A 24,099-nucleotide genomic window follows, 5' to 3' on the forward strand; every position below is an offset into this window, starting at 1 on the left:
AACATTCATTGACACAAAGATATATGATTCATTACTGAAACACACTATTCTCCAATCGTCAGCAGTCCAATATTCTAGGCCTCGTGCCTATTCGAGGCGCTTCTTTGCCATGATTGGAGTGGACTCTAATTTTTGTTTTCTTTCTTGACCGTGTGCTTTTATTCCTTCGGCACAAAGGACCCTTCGAACACTTTCAGGCCAAATGTCTGCGCCATACTCAGCCATTTTTATGCTTAAGTCTATTAGAAGTTGCACTTCTGTTTCCTAGAGCCAATCTTTTTCGTTTTCTGATACCTCTTAGCGATATCTTTGGTTTTTGCCCACACTTCCCAAGCCTATTTTGGCTCTTGTTCAATTCAACAGAGATGCTACTCAGATTTTTGTTCTATCCCAACTCTACTAGCAATATATTGCCGGGTATATCTTATTTCCACCAGAAATATTTTGTTAACTTCCATTTTACGCGGAGAAAGGTCTTTTGCTTTTTCCATTATGCTGCAATTACAGGACTACACAGAATGAAAGATTGATACACGAAACACGTCACAATCATTTTAAACTGGCCCATTCGAACTGTTGAACGCTTTGAAGGTCGTCAACTTCTTGCGACAGCAACCAAACACTTCAGACTGTAACTTGTTGATAAGAACCACAATAGCTATCTACAACTAAAACACCACTCTCAGAATTTTCCTCCCTCCCCCCCCCCCCTCACGAATACCATCTGCTGTCCAATGGTGATATCAGCACTTCAACTGTACAGTAAACAAATGAAGGACCCTATATTTTTGGTTTCACCATTAAATTAAATGTTCTAGAACTCTGAAATTAGGACTCCTACATCAATTTTGCATTTTTTGAGCGTGAGTCCAATAATTTGAACACGTCTGTATTATTATTTAACTAAACATTTTTTTCTTTAAATTCATTATATGCTTTAATTTACTTCGTGTTTTATTTATAAAGATACTAATCCATCATACTATCTAAATGATAATTGGCTCCTGTAGATATTTAATTAAATATTTGCATAACTATTTGAATTTTCACGAGGTCTGTAAGAACATAACATTGGTCAATGACGTCATTCAATAAGTAATGATACTCTTCAAATACATTAGCATTGTAAACAGATATATTTTCATGAGAATTTGCGAGGACCTCTCATTTAGCAGTTTTATATGTGATAGAAGCTAAAATCATAGATAAAACTAATTTTGTAGCAGGGGGCGCGGTGGCTCAGTGGTAGAGCGTTCACCTCTGGTGCTTGGGGTCCCTGGTTCGATCCCAGCTCGCGCCGTGTGGACTTTGTGGTGGACAAACACCGTGCTTGTGGGTTTTCTCGGGGTTCTCCCGTTTCCTCCCACTTTCTTCATTCCACCATTTCACTCATCTCTCATCATCACCGTCTCCTTTAGCCTAACCGGCATAACCGTGGGACGTAAAACTTAAAGATTTCATTTCATAATTTTGTAGCAATATTGCTTATCTAAAAAGTAAATTATAATAATTGCGATCACTTTTTTGAAATATCATGATTGTCACTTTGCTGAGGTAAATTTATGATCTTTGAATTTTTGTAAATTCAGTGTAATTGAGAAAATTATTCGTTGTAATCTTTCTTCTCTAATGAATTTTCAGTATTTACCTGCGACCTTCATGAATTCATTTTTCAGGAATTCAGTTTACAAATAACTACTTTGTCCATATGTCCGTCCGGGAGACAGAAAATCTCAAAAGTTACTAATGTATCACCATCAATTTTGTCCAGAATGTAGAGGGCCAAAAGTTAAAAATAGCTTTGATGATCCATCCAGTAAAACCTAAGATATGGACAATCAAAATTCAGTTCCTCGTGTAATTATGGATATCATTATTGATTGACTACCCGCAGTGCTGTTGACATAACCTCGTAGTATAATGCTCAGGAAGCATAATACTTACCTGTCCGTGGAATGCAACGTTAAAATAAAACTAAGTGGTTTCTACTCGACATATCTAAGGAATTAAATATTTCGTATTTTCTCAAATAGTCATTCATTTTCAAATCTACTTCGCTTAATTTGAGGTAAAATGCTATTTAAATATTAGGCTTGGTAAAATTTAGTTTGTTAAGTAATTGGTTTATTAAAAAAGAATCGAAATTTCTTTACCCTGGGTATATTTTAATACTGTTACTTGTTTGTTTGTTTGCAGGGTGCGTTAAAAAGATCCCATAGCCCTTCTCCTCCACCCCAGAATTACCATCAAAGTTATGGTTACAAAGCGCCTAGTGCAATGCCAGCGTATCCACAACAAAGTAAGTTTTTTACGTAGTACATTATATATATGTATAATAACTAACCTTTATATTCGGGTAATTTATATCTTGGTTTCTCAACCTATGGTCCGCTTCGGTTAGTAGCATTAGTAGTACCCGATCCACTGTTGAGTGGTATGTATTAGTTATGGCGGTACACCAGTGGAAATGGTTGAGAATCCCTGATTTATATAATTTCCAACTGGCTGTTGCATGACGTAGGAGCATACTTTTGCAATGAAAGAAACGACAGAGGAGCAGGTAGAGCAAAAATGGGGTGGAGACGAGGTAAAAGAATGTGGCACTGTACGAGTAGTCGATTACTCCATCTATGTTTTCTATCACCAGTGCCTTGTGAACATCAGTTTTGCTTGCTCCTTGCTCTCTCCGTGTGGTTTACTGAGTATGGAAGAAGCGAACTGTAACGTCATATAGCATCCAGTTGGAAACGACTAAGTTAATTACCCACAAATCTTGCATGTTCATGGCATTCTCAGACGTAATAATCATAACAAAAATTGAGTACTTACCTAGCCATTCAAATAACATTTCGAACAGAGACATTTCAGCAATGTTTTAGTAATTGTTAAAAGCAGTGTTTTACAAGGCTGAATCATAAGTCTTGCAATACTCTAATATACAATATACCTATATTTATTACAACACAATAAAAGCACGATAGCATTCAAAGTATAGTTCCGTGTGTTCAACTGGTTTCAGCCACCCTCCTGCCAGTTTCTCACTTTCACGCCAATACTAGTGTTGTTATATGAGATTGTTCTAATTCTAGGTTCTAATTTAGGGGTGTATAGCGAGAGGTACAATAATTAAATCTCATATATCAAACTTAAAGAGCTTTAACAGAGTTAATTTTTAATGTGAATTTATGTGTCTGTGAATGAATTATCTTATGCACTTGGTAAGCCTAGCACAAACAGATTTCTCTGACATACCCGGTATATTCTGATAAGGATGAAGCTTCCATTTCCATGCTATTGATTGCTGCTCAGCTCCAACCCTGATGTGGTTCTAGTTGCTGGCGAATTATTACTTCGGAGACAGAGTACTGATGACTATTAGTCCATTACTAGTCATATAGTGGTTATGCCAAACACCCATTGTTTCGGCGGTGTTAAACTTGATAGAAGTCATTATGTCCATGATGACGATAGATAGAGATAGTGATCCAACTCCATGAACTATATAAACTGCATTAACTCCCGGATCTGTCAGAACTCTCCCTTTCTTGAAATTACCTAATCTTTTATATCAGGATCTTTGCTAAGGTTGATTATCTAATAGCTCGTGGACGTGACGTAGAGCCACGTGCAGTAATAAATTATTCTGAGTCCGGATTCCAGAAGTTCCAGAATAAATTTCGTAATTTAGGTAGAAAGAAGTATGTCTGTGCTAGCTTTTCGTAATGAGTTCAATTACGTAAGTAAAGCTGTCATAAGCGCATAAGACAAATTCACAGACATTGATTGTATAACAGTTACATCGTGGTCTAATTCTTCAGATACAATTGTTTGCAAATGAACTTATTTTCGTATTTTCTTATTTCATGAACTAAAAATGAGAATCAGATTTAACTTGAAAATATCGTTAGAGGCAGAGAAGTCAGTCACTGATATTTCTGGTTGGTGAAACACCATGATTTCAGGAAGTGTGTCATGGATCGTAACATGTAATCCAAAGGGAAAGGTCAAGACTAGATGCTAGGTGTGGCATCGGTTCTATGCAATCAAATTTCCTAAATTTTTGTTACGCTTTTCAAGCCGTGAATTGTTTTGCGTTATCCTGTTGCAACAAGGCGCGCTTTCGGTTTATCAATGTAGGATATTTTTAGCATCTGCTTCAACTGTTCAAAATAAAGGTCTGCGTTGATACGGCCGTTAGGAACGATCTCAAAGTGAGTTATCCCCTCGTAGTACCATCACACATAGAACATGACTTTTGTGTTCAATACAGCCATGTTTGACGACTAGTTCTGAAAGTTGGCCCTTTGCTCAAGGACTGTTTTTTGTCCATTCGGTTTTCGGAATAACACCCACTTTTCAACGCATGGGAATGCGTTTCGGGAAATGCACATCACACGGATTTTGCATCAGTTGTCGGCACGCATTCACTCTCTTCTGGATCAGAGCTAGGGTCAAATTAAGTTGCACAATGCGGTAGCTTCTGATGATTTTCCAAACTCCGAAATACGACGCACTACGGTGGACTGGAACATATCGATTTGATTTGACAGTCGTCGTGTGCTTATATGTGGATTGTCCTCAATGGCGTTCGTATGATCTTAGAATCTGTTACCCTGGAACGGCCTGACTTTGACTGATCTTTGACATTTTTACAGTCTGCACAAAATTTCTAAAACCAACGAATTGCTGTACTGTGGTTCGTGGCACCTTCCCCTTTCGCGTGACCAATGTTTTGGATTGTTGCCGCAGAGTTATGCCCAAGTTCGAACTCATATATATTAACTGTTCACGTATCAGATGTTGTTGATCACTCACCATCACTGCCACTAAAAACTGACTGACTAAAGTTGCTGATGAAGTGGCGGCCTCTGTGTTAAATAGTCCGCTTGCCAGGCTACTAATTGGACCAGTTTGACCTTGTACCTACGGTTGATCATGGCATATACGCCAGCCTTCTGTTGGAGTTGTGTAAATATTGCAAGACTTCTGACTTACCCTTGCAACAGAAACTAATAATTATTTCTACAGTATAAATGATTTTCAGGACATCATAGTAGTTTAGTGATTAGAGCGTGGTTCTGGCTTCAATTCCCGAACGGTCCTTCCCAATTTTCGGTGTCCACCCATCATCGTGAGGCAACCTGGAGAATCGCGTGAATGAAAAACGTGACGGCTATTTGGTCTAGAAAGCTCCTAGAAACCTGTTAGACAGGGCGACGCAGCGTACTGACTATATGTTCGTCGTTAGGTTGGACGTAATTCAACCAGTCGCTAACAGATGGCGTTGGACTGTTACGCCAAATGGTTCGGTTATAGATGCTTTTCGCTTCGTTTGGATAAACGTAATGAGAAGATGTTGTAATGAGGTTGTTACTTATTACAGGGTTCCTACTGGTGAGGGAAGTCGGGGAAAATGGTGCAGGTCAGGGAAGTTCAGGGAAAAACACTGGAAATCAGGGAAAATTTATAAAATATACGTTTTCTAGCATTAACTGTATACCAATTTCAGCTTAGCTAACCATTGTTCAGATTTTAGCTAACCGTTGTTCAAATTTTAATGAGAGGCAAGTGAAATGTACGTATAAGCAATTAATTACTATTTGTCTCTATAGAATAAATGTTCTCATATATAAATATTAACCGTTATTTATTTCTTATTTGTATGTCAACGTCAACCGACACCTGTCATGAAAGTAGGGAATTTTCTGCCGAAGGCCAGGGACAAGTGAGGGAAATAGATTTCTCCAGATTAGTACGAACCCTGTATTTAACAAGGAAATATAAAACAATATTTAAAGATCCGTATACTATACATGTTGGATCCAATTTCTAAAGTGAAGCAAACTGGTAAAAAATGTAGTTCTTAAAGCAACATTTTATTTTATTTTATTTTATTTTTAATGAATACGTACTCAAAATAGCGAAAAAAAAACTTATAACTGAAACGTCTTCGTTAGGATTGCTATTTGAATGAATAGGTAACTACAATATTTGTTATGCTGCTTGTTAATCATTCTATTAATTATGTAAGTTTTTCTCAAGTGAATCTTTTCGTGTGTATCGTTTTATAAGTGCAAGCAATATTTCGGAGAAAGTTGGACCAAAAAAACTATCAATTCATAACAGAGAACTGAACTTCTTAAATTTATTTTTTCTTGAAAAGAATGGAGAGAATTAGCTAGATCGAAGGGAAAATGAGTGAGAGGGTGGTAGAAAGATGGAGAAGAAAACAGTTTTAGATATTATTAAGAGGAGGAAGAGAAACTGATTGGGACATTAGCTAAATAAGGAACTGTATCATGATGGACCTGCTAAAGGGTACGGTAGTAGGAAAAAGAGGGAATGGGCGAAGGAGACTGCAATTAATGGACGATATCAAAACAGAGAAATCGTACGTTAAAACGAAGATATTAGCGGAAGATCGTGGAGTATGGAAGCTTCAGAGCTGCGGCAAGTGACGTGCCAATAATGACAGAATACCTATGATGATGATACTAAAATAAACATTTTCTATAAAATATTAGAATAGAAACATTAATATTCAATATATCTATCGGACGACGACAAAATATAGGCGCGAATTGCTAACTTCAAATTTTAGAATTAAAATCGTCTTTGTGAATAAAATTTAATAAGAAAAGCATCTGGCCTGTACTCGTACTAGGTTGGTGCGAATGGAATGTGGTTCTTTCAAGTAGCTCCCCAAGTGTTCTCACGACACTGAATGTACGACATCATTCCAACACCATCTGGTGAGTACGAACGGTAACGCATCTTTTCTCTAACCTGAACCGCCACTGCTTGACTTCGTTGATCTTACAAGAAGTGGTATCCTAGGGCGGCTTGAGAGTTGGGTGTAAAATATATAAGAAGCGGTACTGTAGTACGGGTAGGGCGTTGGATGCAAAGTATACAGGAAACGGTACTCTAATACGGCTAGGGCTTTGGATGCAAAGTATACAAGAAACGGTACTCTAATGCGGCTAGAGCTTCGGATGCAAAGTATACAGGAAACGGTATTCTAATACGGCTTGGGCTTTGGATGCAAAGTATACAAGAAATGGTACACTAGTAACGTTAGGGCGTTGAATGCAAAGTATACAAGAAGAGGTACTCTAGTATGGCTAGGGCGTTGGATGTAAATTATACAAAAAGCGGTATTCTAGTAAGATTAGGTCTTGGATGCAGAGTACCTTTATTTCATATTATTTTATATACATAAGTGCGTACAAACAACCTTCAAACAAAACCTTATGAAAACCTTCAGACCTTTACAAAATAAGTTCTACTCCATGTTAAGAGGTGACCTCTTGCTTCTGTAATCCTCTTTGAAGCATTTTTTTTCCTCTTAAAAATGAAATCAGCTCTCAGGTTGTTTAGTACTTGATGTTTATTACCGCTAATGTTGTGATAACCAGAATAATAAAATAGCCTTATAGATCTCTATAAATATTTTTTTTTCAGAAGTGGATGATCGAAGAAGTGGACATGAATACGTGAGAGCAGTACTATGGAATAGTAAGTAGTTTTACTAGTACACTTATAGTATTTGAGACTAACTTCCCAGTATTTTTAAAACTCATCGTCTATTTTATCATCATTGTCTGAACCAATTTATAGGAAGGGGAAGCAAATTTGGTGTGTCAGAAGAGTTTTTTTTCCACAATGCGTTTATTGGGTTGAATCAAATATTGGAACTTAAATTTCACATACTTTCATATCAACTAGATCTAAACTTTTGTTGCAGATATACGAGGGGGTATCGTAGAGTTTTAATTATCATCAGGAAGTTATTAAAATATGATGATGAAATTTCGTCAGTGTTACATTTGGTTCTTATGTGCATGATGTTAAGGAAATTAGCTCCTAATGATTATTTACAGTTTGTGTCAAAAGTGACCAAAGTGTAAGATGAATAAGATTGAGGCTCGCAGTGTGATAAAGTTCCTGCATTTGAAGGATAATAGTGCCAGACAGATTCATGACGAGATGAAGGCTGTGTATGGCGATGATTGTCCATCTTATGACATCATTGTAAAGTAGATTCCAAACTGGTCATTATGTCCCTCACAAACGACCTAAGACATGGAACACCACCCCTGATGGACGATGCGGCTACTGTAAAGAAAGTAAAATGCTTAATCCTCGAAGACAGACGTGTAACCATCCAAACGATTATGAATGAGACTGGTCTCAGTTATGGTAGTGTGTGGAAAATTATCCATGACGAACTTCACATGTCTAAGGTATCTGTGCACTGGGTTTCTCGTTTGCTGACACCTTTTTAGAAGCAGCAGCTCATTCATCTCAAGTTGCTGTCGACAAATCAAGGGGTGTGACTTCTAGGTATTGCAACATCCGCCTTATTTCCCCGACCTCCCCAAATGAAGAATCGGTTGCGTGGTCGCCATTTTGACAACACAGATGACGTCATTCATAAGGTGGAAGAGTGGTTTAAAGCACAATGTGCAGGATTCTACAATGACGGTATTCGTAAACTGAAGGAACGCTGGGATAAATGTGTAAATCTGGGTGGTGACTACATACAGAGGGGTTAACAATTATAAATCACAGCAATCCCTGTATCCGGATTTTTTTACTATGATAATTAGAACTTTACTATACCACCTCGTATAAACCTGAAGACAACACAATATTTTCATATGATTTTTCTTTTTAGCTTATCCTTTACTGTAAAATTATTTAGATTATTTACAAATGTATTTAGATTTGGTGTATGTGTAGTTAGCTGTCAGTTAATTAAGCATCACTTCAGTAGATGGCAGAGTGGTTGAGGCGTAATCATCGCAAATATTTTGAACGAACTGTTGTAAGTTTGTAAAATGTTCTCTGAAAATAAAATGTGAATGTTCACATATTGAAATTATGTAATGTTTTCAGGTTTCAGGCAGGATATTTAATAAGGACTAAACAGTAAATAATAAACGTAAAAAATAAAAACAATGCTTTTATACAACCTACTGAAAAGATGTTTTTTGGTAAAATGAAGAAATAGAACTAAAACTATAAGCATTACGGGCAATTTAATGTATGATTGTTTTTTCTATCGACTATCATAGATCTCTAACTACGGACATATAATAAACATATATCACATCAAAGCATAGATTCACTGATAATAGTGGATTATAACGAACCACTTTCTTAATATCCATAAAAACTTTAGCTCTCAACCTTAGGAAGATGGGCAAACACCGTGTACATGGGTTTTCTCAGTGTTCTCTCGTTTCCTCCCACTTTCTTCATTCCACCATCATCTCATCCTTTCTCATCAACACAGTCTTCTTTAGCCTAGACGGCATAACCGTGGGACGTAAAACATTCGTTTTTTTTCATTTCAACTAGAAAAACCTCTCAGTGCTTTTAATCTTGGGATCTCATTTCTTCATTTCTATTTTACTCATCTGTGAGTTTTTTCTTTCTTTTGCTTAATCGTTTAAAGGAGTTCAGCACATGACCAGAAACATGTGTGGAGAAATTCAGCTTCCAGTAGTATTTCTCTCTCCCCTAGCGCGCACTAGATGACATTCAGTGTGCAAAACTAGAAAAAAAAATCGAATTAATACTCCATTCAATAGGATATTATTACAAGTGTTCATTTCCGGTTCGAAATGTTAATCGGTTCTAGTGGTTTCTCGGTAGAGTTTCAAAATACAAGTTTGCAACAGTTAAGATAGTAAATATCAATGAGCTAAGTTGATAGTAATGTCATTGATTAAGAAAACTAAAGTTCTTAAGACATATTTTTATCGCTTTTCAGTTGATTCTTTTGTAAGTTCCAAGGACAGTATACATCGTACACGAACTAGAGATATCATTTGATCTTGTCCAAACTTAACATGGTGTAGATCACGACATAATTAGTACACATGTAAAGTATTTTATTGTGCAGATTTTTTATTCCCTAGTTATTAGCTATTAAAGTTTGGGTTGAGACCTATTCAAATTTTTGAAAAAAAAAAAAATAAAACTAATTGACATTTAGAACAAGAATTAGGAGAAAATGCGTGGAACAAATCTGTTTAGCTTTGATTTTAGGCTAAACATTAAGTAAAATGCAGGGTGTACTGTATGTGTATCAATGGCGTATACTGGTTTGATGGCTTGGGCTACCACTAACCTCTGTAATAGCCGTATATGTTATTATTATTATTATTATTATTATTATTATTATTATTATTATTATTATTATTATTATTATTATTGTAGTTTCCATGTTATACAGTCTTCAGAATAAGAAAAACCTTACAACACACTTTCCTTTTTTTGTCAAGTAGATAAATATAGTTTTCACTTCAATAGCAAGGCTTATATTATCTTATTAGTATTACGGAGAAACTATCTTACATTTCAACCTTCATTTGTTTCATGAAGTATCCCTGCATTTTGCATTGGATAGGTGGTAACCCTACTCACCAGAGTAAATGGGAATCTGTCTGAGTAATAAAGAACGCTGAAATAGGCGAATAGCAACGAAGAAGCCTCAATCTGTAACAGCCTTCGCAATGAAACGCAAATAATGATAACAAATACTTATAACAGCTATGTCAACTGTTACAAAATACTATAAAACACAAAATTTTCGTTGCGTTGACGCAAACCGCTACGGAACGAGGCTCAAGATGTCCGAGACAATTCACAGAGACCCCCAAAATGCACTGTCATTACTCGTACAATTTCCCTTTACTCTTCGCTCAAGCCCAAGAAACCGATTTCTCTACCCAGGTAGATGCAACTGGTGTACCTGGCAGCCCGTTCGTACGCTGTGACTGAATGTGGAGCGAGGTGAAATGCGCTGATAACCACACGACTCTTGCTGCAGTAGAGTAACTAGAGAAGTGGTTTCTGCTGCGTTGTCATATCGAAGACCTCTTAAGGAAGCGAAACAGACTGCGTGCAAAGAAGTTAGTGGATGTTTCTAAATACATACAGTTCTCAAAAACTTGTATCATTGAAAGAAGATACTGAAGTATAAAATTATCAATATAATTTAGTTTATATTATAATAATTTTATTTATTTTGTAATATTCTAGGGCTACACTGGTAGGCGCGGTAGCCCACAAAATACGCCACTGGTATGTACTTACAATAAAAGTTTAGTCAAATCCGTGTACGACGAAGTTTTACCGCAATCGGGAAATTCCTTAACTGTTTCAAGATTGATAGAGATTACCTTGCTGGCCACGTCGCTTTAAAGGATAAAATATAATCATTTGCTATTAATTTTCTAATATAAGTAGACTTAGTTAAATGTTAGTAATAGTTTCCTTAGCAGTATTATAGTTTGTAGTTTAGATTGCTCGTACTAACTAGTGTTTCTGTTCCTTGTAGAGCCATCGCATAGTTCTCCGTATCCACCGTCCCAGCCGAGTGCTTTCTATTCTCACCCGCCCGTGAGTCAACCACATGTAGTCAGCACAACCGTCTCGTATGCCCCAGCGCCTGCACAGACGGTATACACGTACGCGGGACCTGGCCATCCTCAGTACCCCCCGCAACCTCCCAGTGTACCTTCGTCGTCGGCCCGGGAAGAACCTGCCAAACATGTACCTAGCGTATATCTTAGTCATAGTCAACAACCTCCGAGGACCATTCAGCAACATACGCAAGGTAAGAACTTAAGATACAAAGAAAAAAGTTTGAGTAGTTAGAATGTGTTAAGTTGTTAACCCTTTTAAATTCTAGTGCCTATTTTTAGGTACTAGCATAGTGTCTTCATTATTCGATTTAAAAAAAAAAATACTAATCAAGCCTTTTTTTTAAAGCGTGGAGGCATTGTAGAACATGTTATGTATGGTTTCACGCCTTTCTGCATCGAGACACAAGGTGTGATGATGTCATAACTTTTTTTGGGGGGGGGTTACTTTTGCACCTAGAAGATTGAAATTTTGCACACACATCCAGTGCACCCCTTAGTATTTTTTAGATCTCTGCGTTAAAGCAGAGGGACGAAAAGTAGAAAAAGCATATTTTTTAACAATAAAATTCCTTTTTTTGCGATCTTCCCGCCTCAGATGCATGATAGAGACATTTGAATGGTACCGTTTGAAAGGATGTTCTATTCTGAAGAGAATGATGGACGAACCATGATGCTAGGTTAAATATGGATGTCTCAGGAAACCTTTATATTACATCTGGGCCTTTTGGAGTAATCTGGGGCATTGTAGGGCTCATTGGTAAATATTTTTTCCCTCACTTATTATTCAAGATAGGTGCTTGAAATTTTGTACACACATTTAGTACACTTCTTAGTATTTTTCAGTTAATTTTGAGATCTGTGTGTTAACAAAAGGGGAATCCAAAGGGGCTCAAAATAAAAAAATAAAAATAAAAAAAATAGAAAAATCCCGATTTCTCTCAAAATTTCCCGCTTCAAGGACATGATAGGGAAATATGAATGGTATTGTTTGAAAGAGTGTTCTATTCTGAAGAGAATGGGTGCAAACCATGATCCTAGGATAAATAGGGATGATGCTGTAGCTGCTTGGCTGAAAGTCTATAATTTAGCTTTAAAAAAAAAGTCAGAGTTTAAAAGGTAATTAGGATTGGTGAATATTTACTACATATGTAATAGCATATTGGTTAAGAGAAGAGAAAGAAAAGTAGTTAATTAATTTGACGTTATGATTTGAGGTATTACGGTGGTATTACGACGTATGATGTGATTCACTGTGATAGTGAATGATGTAATTTGTTGTAAGTGATAATACCATATAGAATTAGAAGTATCGAAACATTTGACGATATTGAATAAGAGCATCGACAATAAAGATAGGAAGCTTCTTGTGATCATATAAATTCGCAACGGTAAGCAAGGTTTGCAGGTTTAGCACGTAAGCAAGAGATTGATGATGCAAGTTTATTTAGGAGTTTGGTCTGCAAATCAAAACTTCTTTATATACGAGGGTCATCCGTGGATTTGGATCTGTGATGAAAAAGAAAATCTGAGATCATCATGTAAGATACGATGAAGCGAACGACGTGACATACCCAGCGATACAGCTGTCGTCTAGCTGACCGTTTCGAACTAGCAAGAACCGCCCTTTTCACTCTGTCTACATTTTCCGAAGTTCGAACTGAACGGGGAATACCAGGCTGTTTCTTCTTTTTCATTCCAGATCTAGTACTTCTGAACACTGCAACCCATCGAAATATAGTGTTTCGATATGGGACTGTACCTTGACGTGCGATATTAAACTTTCGATAGAAAAGTCGTTGAACCGTGACCACAGAGTCATTGTTTCTAAAGAACTGCTCGACCGCAAACACACGATGCTCAACGTTCCATAGCGACTGATAATGCATTGTCTGAGCTGTCTGCCAACGGTCGCTCAAAATCAATACCACTACTCGTCGCTGAGTACTAGCGGTTTAAAAAACATGCATTTCCTCTGCTCCATTCTGTCTTATTCCGAATTTCTGCTCACAAAAGAACAACAGGAGATCTAGTATTTGTAAAGGAAAATAAACAGTCGCTCCTAAAAATATTTAAGATTATAATACATAATTCAGTGTTACCTGAAATTCAAGTTTATAAATGGTAACGGAGAATATCTCAGTATGTACCTCATGTATTATTTGTATAGCTTCATTGTATTCCTTGTTATATATTTGATAATTTCCGTGTATACACCGTGTTTCAAAAAGAGTGACCGATTTTGGACGGTAATAATTACGGAGCATGAAACGTGCCGGCAAGGAAATGAGTGTTGTTTGAATGGGCATGATCTAGAGTTTCTGAAAATCGCCGTTAGATATCAGTCAGTGCGTCTTCTCAGTTTGCAGTTAGTCAGAAATAAGATGACATCCGCTCAACAGAAGGCGTTTTCGTGTGCTGCAGTTTGCAAAGACTGAGTCAGTGATTTCGGTCCAGCTTGCTTTTCGTCGGTGTTTTAGCATTGATCCGCTTGCACCCAAAAACATTCGTCTTTGGTATCGCGAATTTGAAGAGACAGGATGCTTGTGCAAAGGGAAGAGTCCAAGCCGGCCTTGCACTTCCTATGATTGTGTAAAGTTTATGACGAATTTAGCTATCGTCTAGATGTTGATGCTGCTGGTGGTGGACACATAGAGCATTTGTAATAGCATAGCTAAAACTTGAAGATTTTGAGAGTATTTTGCAATTTATCCAATTTTTGTAGTATGTTTTATCAATACATATGGATAAATCAGGTCATTCTTTTTGAAACACCCTGTATTATCCAAGTAGAATGTCTCTATTCCTATAAAATTACTTTTTCACTTATGCCTTTATTCAGTGTTGTATGTGTATATTAAATGGGGGAATTTTGGCTGTTTTTAGCACTAAAAAATTCAATAAATTAAATTAAATTATTTATTTTTTTTTTTTTATTAAATCAGCCTATGTTGGACCCTTGCATCAATCATTGGAGCATTCAAACCAGAAAGCAGGTTTTCCGCCTCCACAAGACGCTGAGAAATATTACCCAGCACCACCACATGCTTCGGTTGGAATTCGACCAGCGACTCACGTCCCTATTCACGGAGGTGGCATTCCAATACAACAAGCGCCACAGGTATTTTTTTTTTTTTTTCATTATTTCTTGATTATCTTTGAATAGTTTATAATTTTCATAGTATGGCATAAACTAAATTCGTTTTACCCTTTTTGTACACGTACAATTTTTTGTAATTTGAGTAATTGTTGGAATGCAGTGAGGAGTATGTCCGGATCTTTATTGAATAAACAAGCAATCCATTCACTTATATTGCGTAAATTATTATTATTATTATCGAGGTTTGACAAGAATACAGCCGTAGATTCCCGAAATATTTCAAGATTTTTAACGTAGATGAGTGTAGGAGTGCTCACAGGTGGGTTTTAGGGTCCAGATTGCGCCCATGAGATCTTTTGGAGGGACAATTTTTCATTGTAAATGTCACAAACAAGCTTTAATATTCTATAGTGATTCTTTCAAAAACGTTAAATCGAATAAAATTTGGTCTACAAAGCAAGGGTTTTGTCACAACCCAGCTTCGGTCGCCTTTTGTTTTTCTATTGGGGGAGGGGGAAGGAGGCAGTAGTAAATTTGGTGGAATTCCACCCAAACATTTGGCAGGGAATGGGCACCTCTGGGTGAGTGTATTGTTTGTTTAAGTTGTTGTTATTACAAAGGTAGGACCACGTTTATGGAAATGATTTTGGAACACCCACCCTAGGGCGTAAAGCCACGTTTCCACTAACAGTTGTGTTCTATATGCCTACCATGGTTGTAGGCAATAGCCCGACACCGGGTTTCCATTGGAGGAAGCTGCTGTAGAGGAACATCTCATCTAGTTTTAACCACTAATCCTTGCGAACTTTCCACAACCTTTCCTTGCGAACTTTGCACTGTGCGCGGACAACGGCAGAAAATAGCTCGCTTCCGTTCCCCAAAGGCACAAAAGTCCATGGATGCAGCCTCGGAGGACTTGACAGGGATATCGGAATATGGGATAGCAGATTAGCAGGGATACGAGTGTTACGTACTTGAGGGGCTATGTACGCCACAGTTGTACGAGCCGTATTCTGGACACTTTGTCGTGATGAATCTCGCTTTGAATACTTTGACATTTCATCACCATACAAAGAAGGAATATCCCGCTGGTGTAATGACTCCAGAACATGCTGTTGATAATATGCTGCATCAATGTTCACATTATGCGTATCTTGATGCAGTGGAAATTTCCCTTTGTGGCAAAAACCAGCAACCACTATGAAGCTCCGGGGCAAACTTTCGCGGCAAGTGCGAACCCAATTTGCCCGGTCTTTGGCATCCTTATAAAGCCGTCTATAGTGTATGTACCCTGCGTTCACAGATGTCTGTGGGTATGAGTGTGTGAACACGTGGCTTCAATTTCGTTTTAAGCCTTATATCCGGAGCGACTATTCTCTACACAGTTGTTTTCGACCTGCCCACGGTCCTAGCATTGTCTCTTTATGTCGGTGGATTCTTCCGTGTGATCATCTGTGCACCTGTCGAACCACATCCGTTGTTGGTTTGGAACGGGGGTGTTGTTTTCTTGCCGCTGTGCACACACCTACCTCTGGAGGTCAATGTTTTTTGCGTTTGATTGCATTGGTAATCCCCTTTTCGGAAGTGGTAAATCTCTTCACCAAACACTGTGTGCAGTTTCACTGTAGCTGTATCCTATGTCGGAAAGTGCTGATACGTACCCCTTTCAGAATGGGGTGACTTTTGGGGACATTTTACGCTGGGCGCACTTCACTGTTTGCTAGCGTGTTTTCCACACACCTGCCTTCTGAGTGCCGTGCTTCGCTTTCTCACCGTGCGATTACAGCCCCTAGCGGACGTTCCACTTCTTTTCCATAAATGTGGACCTATGTATTCCTATAAAGTCATCGATATCTTTTGGACGTAGGGCATTTAAAATCATATAGCCTACGGTATATGGGTATTGGCTTCTGAAAAACTTGCTTGAAATACCACGTCTTTGATACGTTCTGATGGAGATTAGAAGAGATGCATTTCTAAAATGTTATGTTCTAAACTAAGTCAGAGTGTATAATTAGAAAATGGATGCTTATCTGATTTCGTCTTTACATTTATACCGAGACAGTTTCGATAGACGTTGCCACCTTAATCATTCGAAGAATCTTCGTGCTATTAATATTCATATATCAGTTTTATATGTCGGTTTCTACGTTTCGGTCGCAAAGGGCCTATCCCTATCCGGTTTACCATAAGGACCAGACGTGCGTCACGCGATAAGGTCAAAAGTCAAGTTGCTTCCTAAATCGAGTCCGGATATTCCAAATCCAGATGATATAAAACTAACTAACTCTATGGCCTATGGGACCCGGAGGTTCAATGCCGCGTTCACAAAAGCTCTCCACTGACTTCTATCCTTAGCTAAATGCATCCAGTTTCTACTTTGTATTCCACTCTCTGCGAGATCCATCTTAATATTGTCCTCCCATCTGCGCCTAGGTCTTCCTAATGGTCGTTTTCCGATTGGTCTTCCAGTCAAGACTTTGAAAGCGTTTCTACTTTCTTCCATTCTAGCTACATGACCTGCCCACCTAAGCCTCCTAGACTTGACGACCCTAACAATGTTGGGTAAACCATATAAATTATGTAGTTCCTCGTTATGAAGTTTCCGCCATTCCCGTTCCTCTTAGGTCCGAATATTCGTCTCAGGATCTTGTTCTATATATATATATATCAAGCACGTAACCTCCGCGTGGGGCACCCTGGGTAATTCGAAGGTGTATATACTTTATCATTATTGTTTATTTTACTCAAATAACTTGGTTTTTGACAATGTCTCATCCATATTTACGTTACGTGCTGTACATCGTTTTTAACCTCTTCATTATGTCTTTGTAATAAGCTTTTAATTAGCCATCTCCTTATTATAATGTTTGAGATATGTGGACGAATTACTGTTTTTCATTGATTTTCCATTGATATTAATATTAATGTTTTGTGTATTTTGACTATGTTCCATCCATTTTAGGACAGTTTGGTTTTCTTATATAGAATCTACATAGTCCTCAGCCATCTGCCCCAAAGTCTGTTCACATCATTGCAACCGGATAGGTCCTTTCGTCTTTTATTGTATATTTGTATCCCTGTATTAAAGATCGGAAAATTTTTCATATTGTCCAATTCACTTATTGTAAATTACACTAGTATTACAGGGTCTATTATACTCCATTTACTGGATACCAATTAAAATTTATAAACCAGATATTTCTGACAAACCAGGCGAAAAGCTTGTTTCTGTTATTATGTATTTTCCGTAAGTAATGTAACATTATTTTATTTTCCAGGGTGCTAAGACGGGTGGAATTACAACAGGATATCCAATACGAGCGCAACCTTCAACCCACGCTTCTACAGGATCATATCAACCAAGTGTTTCTACTCCTCATGTTAGTTCAGCTTCATTATATATTTCTCATAGCTTTAGTCTCTGTCAATTAAGAATAATTGGGGTGTCTTTTAATCGGATGAATAGAGTGCGATATAGATTTACTGTAAGTTGGGACACTGTATTTTACTTTGCATTGAGTGAAGTAACATGCATATATACAGTTGAATACGCTCCGAACACTAAAATTGTGATGTAATAAGGTACCCACCAAACCGTGAATAAGCCATGGATTTCGTATACCGTGGAAAAAAAAACTGGGATAAACCGTGAGTTTCGTTATCAAATCTTAAAAAATCTTTTTTCTTCTTCTTCTTTCTTAAATAGGGAAACACCAGAAGAAATTAAAAGAAGTTTTGAGTCGAGACGAGGACTAAGAAGTGTCAGATCTGAAAGGACATTTCTGAATATAGGTTAAGAAGGTGGTTAATAAATCGCATAAAACTATATTTTATATGTCTGTAGGTTCCAGCGGAACTTAGTATACAAATGACTTTTCTGGAAACATACATTGGGGGTGAGACCCCTAGCATCCCTAGGGGATACACAAATGACTTACAATCTGGAAACAAATCCCTAGATAATCTCTAGCATCCCTAGGGGGTGGGAAGAAGGTGACATGTAAAATAATCGAAAATAACCGGTATCAGTGCCTAAATATTCGGAGTCATTGAGATGAATAGTGACACACCCGATCTCGGGTGTAGGATAACCTTAGCATCCCTGGGGGTTTGGGAGGGGTTGACATGTAAAAATAGTCGAAAACGACCGATATTACTGTCGATTCCATAGTTTTCGGGGTCGCTGAGATGATTAGTGACACTCTCGATGGCCTTTAAGTGCAAGTTCAGCCCATCAACATAGTGGTGAGAAGGGCTGAAAAATGAAATGTCGAAAATGACTGACATTAATATGATATCCATAGTTTTTGGAGTCGCTAAGCTGATTAGTGACAATCATATGATATTTAAATCCAAATTTAAGGGGGCAGACTACTAAATATTTTTCAAAAGCTAACAATTTTTCTTTTCCCAGTTTTTCGTAAGTGAAAAGAGATAATGAAATGTAACCTGCCTCAGTAATAGATAATGTTATTCTACACCCGTAAATACGAATTGGAAGAATTTTCAGTGTTGCCATCCATAGAAATTACAGTGTGACCAGAATTTGAATTACCCAAACATCTAGGTTATGGCAGCAACTAGAAAAATGAACTCAACGGCAGTTGATGACTTATCATGCTGTCTGTGTTCTTTATTAATTACTTTTTAAATAATATTTAATTCTACTGTGTATTAAAAATTATTTATTTTGTACTCTTTATTACAAAATAAATACAAATATTATTTAAAAAGTAGTTAACAAGAAACACAGACAAGATAATAAGTCATCAATTGCCGTTGAGTTCATTTTTCTAGTCGCTACCATAACCTAGATTTTTCGGTAATTCAGATTCTGGTCACACTGTAATTTCTATGGATTCTGGCAACACTGAAAATTCTTCCGATTCGTATTTACGGGTTTAGAATAACATTATCTATTACTGAGGTAAGTTATATTTCATTATCTCTTTTCACTTACGAAAACTGGCAAAAGAAAAATTGTTATCTTTTGAAAAATATTTAGTATTCTGCCCCCTTAAGCAAGAATTGGCATGTCAGTTGGTCCAGATTGACTTCCCGAACTACACTAGGGCTTGACTCCTTAATAATTCCATAGTGATCCCTCCAATAACTTAACGTTTAGAAAAGATGGTAAAACCTTCTCTCCATGACAGATACTGATCATTGTTCGTTACAGTATGACTTTTCATTCATCCCAATCACTTTGCTCTCGATGATAAAGAGCTGGGTCTCAGAATATCATACGTTGCTTTGTCTGAAGTCCGAAGACAAAAAGACATCTTATTCCAATTAATGTGTTTATGCGAAAGGCTCTTGTTCAGACATTCCAAAATGTTCAAGCGTCGCGATTCGGTGCTGTAACAAATGTTCGGGGTCCTAGTGGAGGAAGGTATTTATCACTGTAAATGGTAAATTTATGTTTAGTAATTAAATTTATCCAATACAAAGAGTATTCACAAATGTACGAAGGTTATTACATAAATTCTAACCATACCTATGAACGGAACAGCAGAGAGTTTATGGATAGTGTTACATTTCAACATAATCCCCAGACAAATTAACACATTTTGCCCATCGATGTTCAAGTGCGTTAATGCCGCTGCTAGTAAAAATATGATTTGTCGAAGGTGTGTAAAATTTCATCTACGGCATGCATGGCCTCACCATCAGTGTCAAAATAAGTATCTTTGAACTTCTTTTTGAGAACTTAAACCTTTCTTATTGAGATATTCAGTAACAGCTCTCGCCTTTAATTTCTTCATTTGGTCACACTTTGCTCACTCTTCTGTCCTTCTGGGCCTGTAACAACAGTATAAAAGTCGATATTAATACCACGTTTAGTATGACATCATAGAAAGATTCAATAAATATAGCCTAAAAAAAGTATTACATGTTTAGTTGTGATATTTTTCTTGGTTAAGCTTAGAATTTATGTAACAACCCTCGTATACATTTGCATTATCAGTCAGTGATGTTGATCATTTGATATTCCAATAAAAACAAAACTTAACGGAATTTGCAAACATAATGTAAAGACAAAATGAAGGCAGAAATTTTTGCAATTGAAAATAACTTCTCCAAACGGGTCCACGAAGGCTCAGTAGTAGAGCGTTCAACTCTGGTGCATGTGGTCCTTGGTTCGATCCGAGCTCGCGCCAAATGAACTTTGTGGTGGACAAACACCGTGTGCGTGGGTTTTCTCGGATTCCCCCGTTTCCTCCCACTTTCTTCATTCCACCATTTCATTCATTTCTCATCATCACCGTCTTCTGTAGCCTAGCCGGCATTAAGCGTGGGACGTAAAACTTTCAGGATTCCGTTTTCATTTTCAGCTTCTCCAAAAATCTAGAAGACCATGATACTGTTAATTTCTGTGTTTTTTATTAACAAGTGTATGAATAGGTGGGCGCCATTAAGTGGGGTCACTCGGTCGAAAAAGTGTAACACGCTTTTTCAGGCCAGCCACTCTGAATGAGGTTTTCCTGGGTTTTCCTCATTCACACCAGGCAAATGCCGGGGTGGTACCTAACTTATAGGTCCCAGGCCGCCTCCTTCCCCCCCCCCAATCCTTTCTTCCTTCCCTTTCCCCGGATTGTGTGCTCACCGAGGGACGTCATCCCTCAAATCGTGACGAGCTAAATGGCCTTAGATGCCGAAAGCCCAGAAATCTAAATCCTAAATTCTAAATGGGCGCCATTAAGTTTCCTATTCATATTCTGTATTGCAAAACATTTGGTACTCCAGTTCAGACAGATTTATTGAGCTATGAATACGCTTTATTTTCATTACGTGTTCAATCCCTTTCCTTCTGGAGAGCTTGTAGGAAATTCACAGCCAGTGACCATCGGATTCATGTTGTAAAGTGTGAACAAGGTATATTTCGTCTCTGTGTTTGATGGTCAACGCTCATTAGCATGGTGATTGTGGCGGTACGGCCTTTTTGGTGTTTCGCTACTCAACGAGGTGAGGCAGACGATCTTATGTGCATCTATCGTCATAGTGAGATAGAAGGGAAACAATAAAAAATGTTAAGAAAATGCTTTAAGGTATGGCAGCGTGTAGAAGCTACAACCTGTAAATTATAGTGTACAATGTAAACTTAGATCGATATTTTTGTATGCGATGTTTTTATGTTGCAAAAATAATTTTACTATATATAGTTTAAAAAATACAAACTAATACGTAGCACTAGAAGTACGATTATTATGGTATTTAAGAGACCTCATCACTGCGAAATTAAAATACCGCTAATTTTACAGTAATTATGTGATATCTTTAAATAGATAAAAGATAATCGAAAAGTGGAACAAGGTCTCTCTAGACAATATTATTTTGCGTGAGATACCGTTATTATGACTCATTTATCTGCTTCCGATTTCCAACCATTTAGAAAATCGGCATTTATTTTCGCGTTTCTAAATAACTGCAAACGGAAAGCTACTAGGTGACTCGTGATAACGGTACCTCATGTAAAATAACATCGTCTAGGGAGGTCTTGATCCATTTTTCGATTATCTTTTATCTATTTGAAGATATCACATAATTACTGTAAAATAGCGGTATTTTAATTTCGCAGTGATAGGGACTCTTAATAGTTTTTGCTCTAAAACACTTCTCTGTAGATTGGCCGCCTTTTAGTGGAACCGTTAGTGGTCGAGATAGACAAATTTCAATATATATATATATATATATATATGTTGTCTAAAAAATATTGAGCCTTAGGAGATGAAAATTCAGAATACATTTAATCAGAGGTATGATTAAAAAATTACGGTGAATAATTTTATTAGAAACCAAGTAATAAGCTTACGTGGAATTTGATTTAATCTCCTTCAAAATACTGTTCTTGGCTACCAATGCACTTATCCCGGCGTTGAATCCTTGACTAGAAGCATTTCTGGATGGCTTCTTTTAGAAGGGCGTTCAGCAGCTCTGTCGTGTCCCTCCCAATGCCAGGAATGCTGTCAAAACCTTTTTCCTTTAAACACGATTTTAATTTTTTGAGAAGAGCCAGAAGTCGCATGGTGCTATATCTATGTGGACAGACAGAAGAGCACAGCGAATGAGGACAGACAGAAATATTTTTTCGGTCGAAAACTCGCGGAGCTATTTGCGCATTTAATCGGCGGTTAAAAGGCTTTACACGGACGGTTCTTCGGAAAGTTCTCGAATAGTCTTTCGTCTGTTTGAACAAATCATTTGTGCCATGTTTTGCACGGTTTGATCCATTTTTGACATTGAAGGACGTCTCGATCGTTGCTCCTTTTCAACCGACTCCTTGCCGCTTTTGAATCGCTCATACCACTTGTAAACAGTCTTCAATTCCACCGATTCATCACACTCGCTGATTTTAACGTTTCGTGAGCTTCTTTGGCACTTTTTTTGCAGCTTAGAACAAAATTTAATGTTGGCACGAGACAGACACTCTTGACACGTCCTCACTCTTCTGCCTCTGGAAGCCAACTGACATGTCACAACTCGTTCAAACTCGACATTGACTGTACCAAAGGTTTAGGCTACCGGGCTTACGAGTTCAAATGAATACAATATCGATAGATGGCGCTGTGCAATTACATTCACCGTACCTTTTGACCACAGCTTGCATGTAATTTGAAAATAACATTATGAAACTATATATACACCATTTTGTTCGATGACCTGCCATTTTCCCAGCACCATATTACCGTCCCTGTAGAAGTTCTGTGGTTTGTGGTCACAAATTTGTGACACGTAATTTTCATAGACTTCTTTTGAAACTAACTAAATAACACCGTTCAGAGAGTTCTGCAGAGACCGAAACAAATGATAGTCTGACTGTGCCAAATCAGGACTACACGGTGGATGCATTCAAGTCTCAAGTCTCCCATCCAAGTTCTTCCAATTTCTGACTGGTTGTTAATTATGTATACGCTCTAGCGTTTTCAGCGTGGTATACCCTTTTTGTTCCAGTTTTGGCCGTTTCTTTTGTATTGCTGAGTGCACTTGAGCTAATTATTATCAACATTACAAGTCCAACAGCTCGTGAACGCATGATGGCCTTCCAACTCCACTAAACGCACAGCATAACGTTAGTGCGGGCTTTTCCACAGACTGGATTTTCTAAGTGCGGGCTTTTCCACAGACTGGATTTTCTAATTTCGACTACGATCTTTTTCGCATATTGTCTTAAGTTATCCACTTTTCATCACTCGTGACCAACTCTTCAGAAATGGCTGGAGTTCGTTACGTTTCAACAGAGATCCGCAGACAAAAAGTCGATCTAGTAAATGTTTTTGAGTGAGATCATGAGGCACCCAAACGACAAACTTATTTTTGTGGCCAGGGCAACACGATAGCTCAGTGGTAGAGCGCTCACCTCTGGTGCGTGGGGTCCCTAATTCGAACCCCGGCCAAGTAAGTTTGTGATGTACAACATCGTGTCCGTGGGTATTCTCAGGGTGCTTTTCCCCCATTGTCATTCCACCAATTCCTCCATCATCTTTTATTTGCTTCAATCATCGTCTCCCTTAGCCTAACCGGCATAATCGAGCGACGTTAAACTCAGAAATTTCATTT

The 24,099-nt window shown here is 37.7% G+C and overlaps 1 protein-coding gene across 2 annotated transcripts in view; it reads left to right on the top strand.

Annotated features, from left to right (window-relative positions):
- Positions 1-24,099, top strand: part of LOC145663861 (uncharacterized) — a 39,638-nt gene that overhangs the window by 13,859 nt on the left and 1,680 nt on the right. For both annotated transcript variants that reach the window (XM_081729988.1, XM_081729987.1), the window contains exons 5-9: positions 2,197-2,299; positions 7,465-7,518; positions 11,354-11,632; positions 14,384-14,559; positions 17,820-17,921. In XM_081729988.1, coding sequence (XP_081586114.1) covers positions 2,197-2,299; positions 7,465-7,518; positions 11,354-11,632; positions 14,384-14,559; positions 17,820-17,921 — 714 coding nt within the window. The remainder of the gene's footprint in view (positions 1-2,196; positions 2,300-7,464; positions 7,519-11,353; positions 11,633-14,383; positions 14,560-17,819; positions 17,922-24,099) is intronic.

Source organism: Thermobia domestica, chromosome 11, assembly GCF_964235325.1.
Source record: "Thermobia domestica chromosome 11, izTheDome1.hap1.1, whole genome shotgun sequence".
NCBI classification, from domain to species: Eukaryota; Metazoa; Arthropoda; class Insecta; order Zygentoma; family Lepismatidae; genus Thermobia; species Thermobia domestica.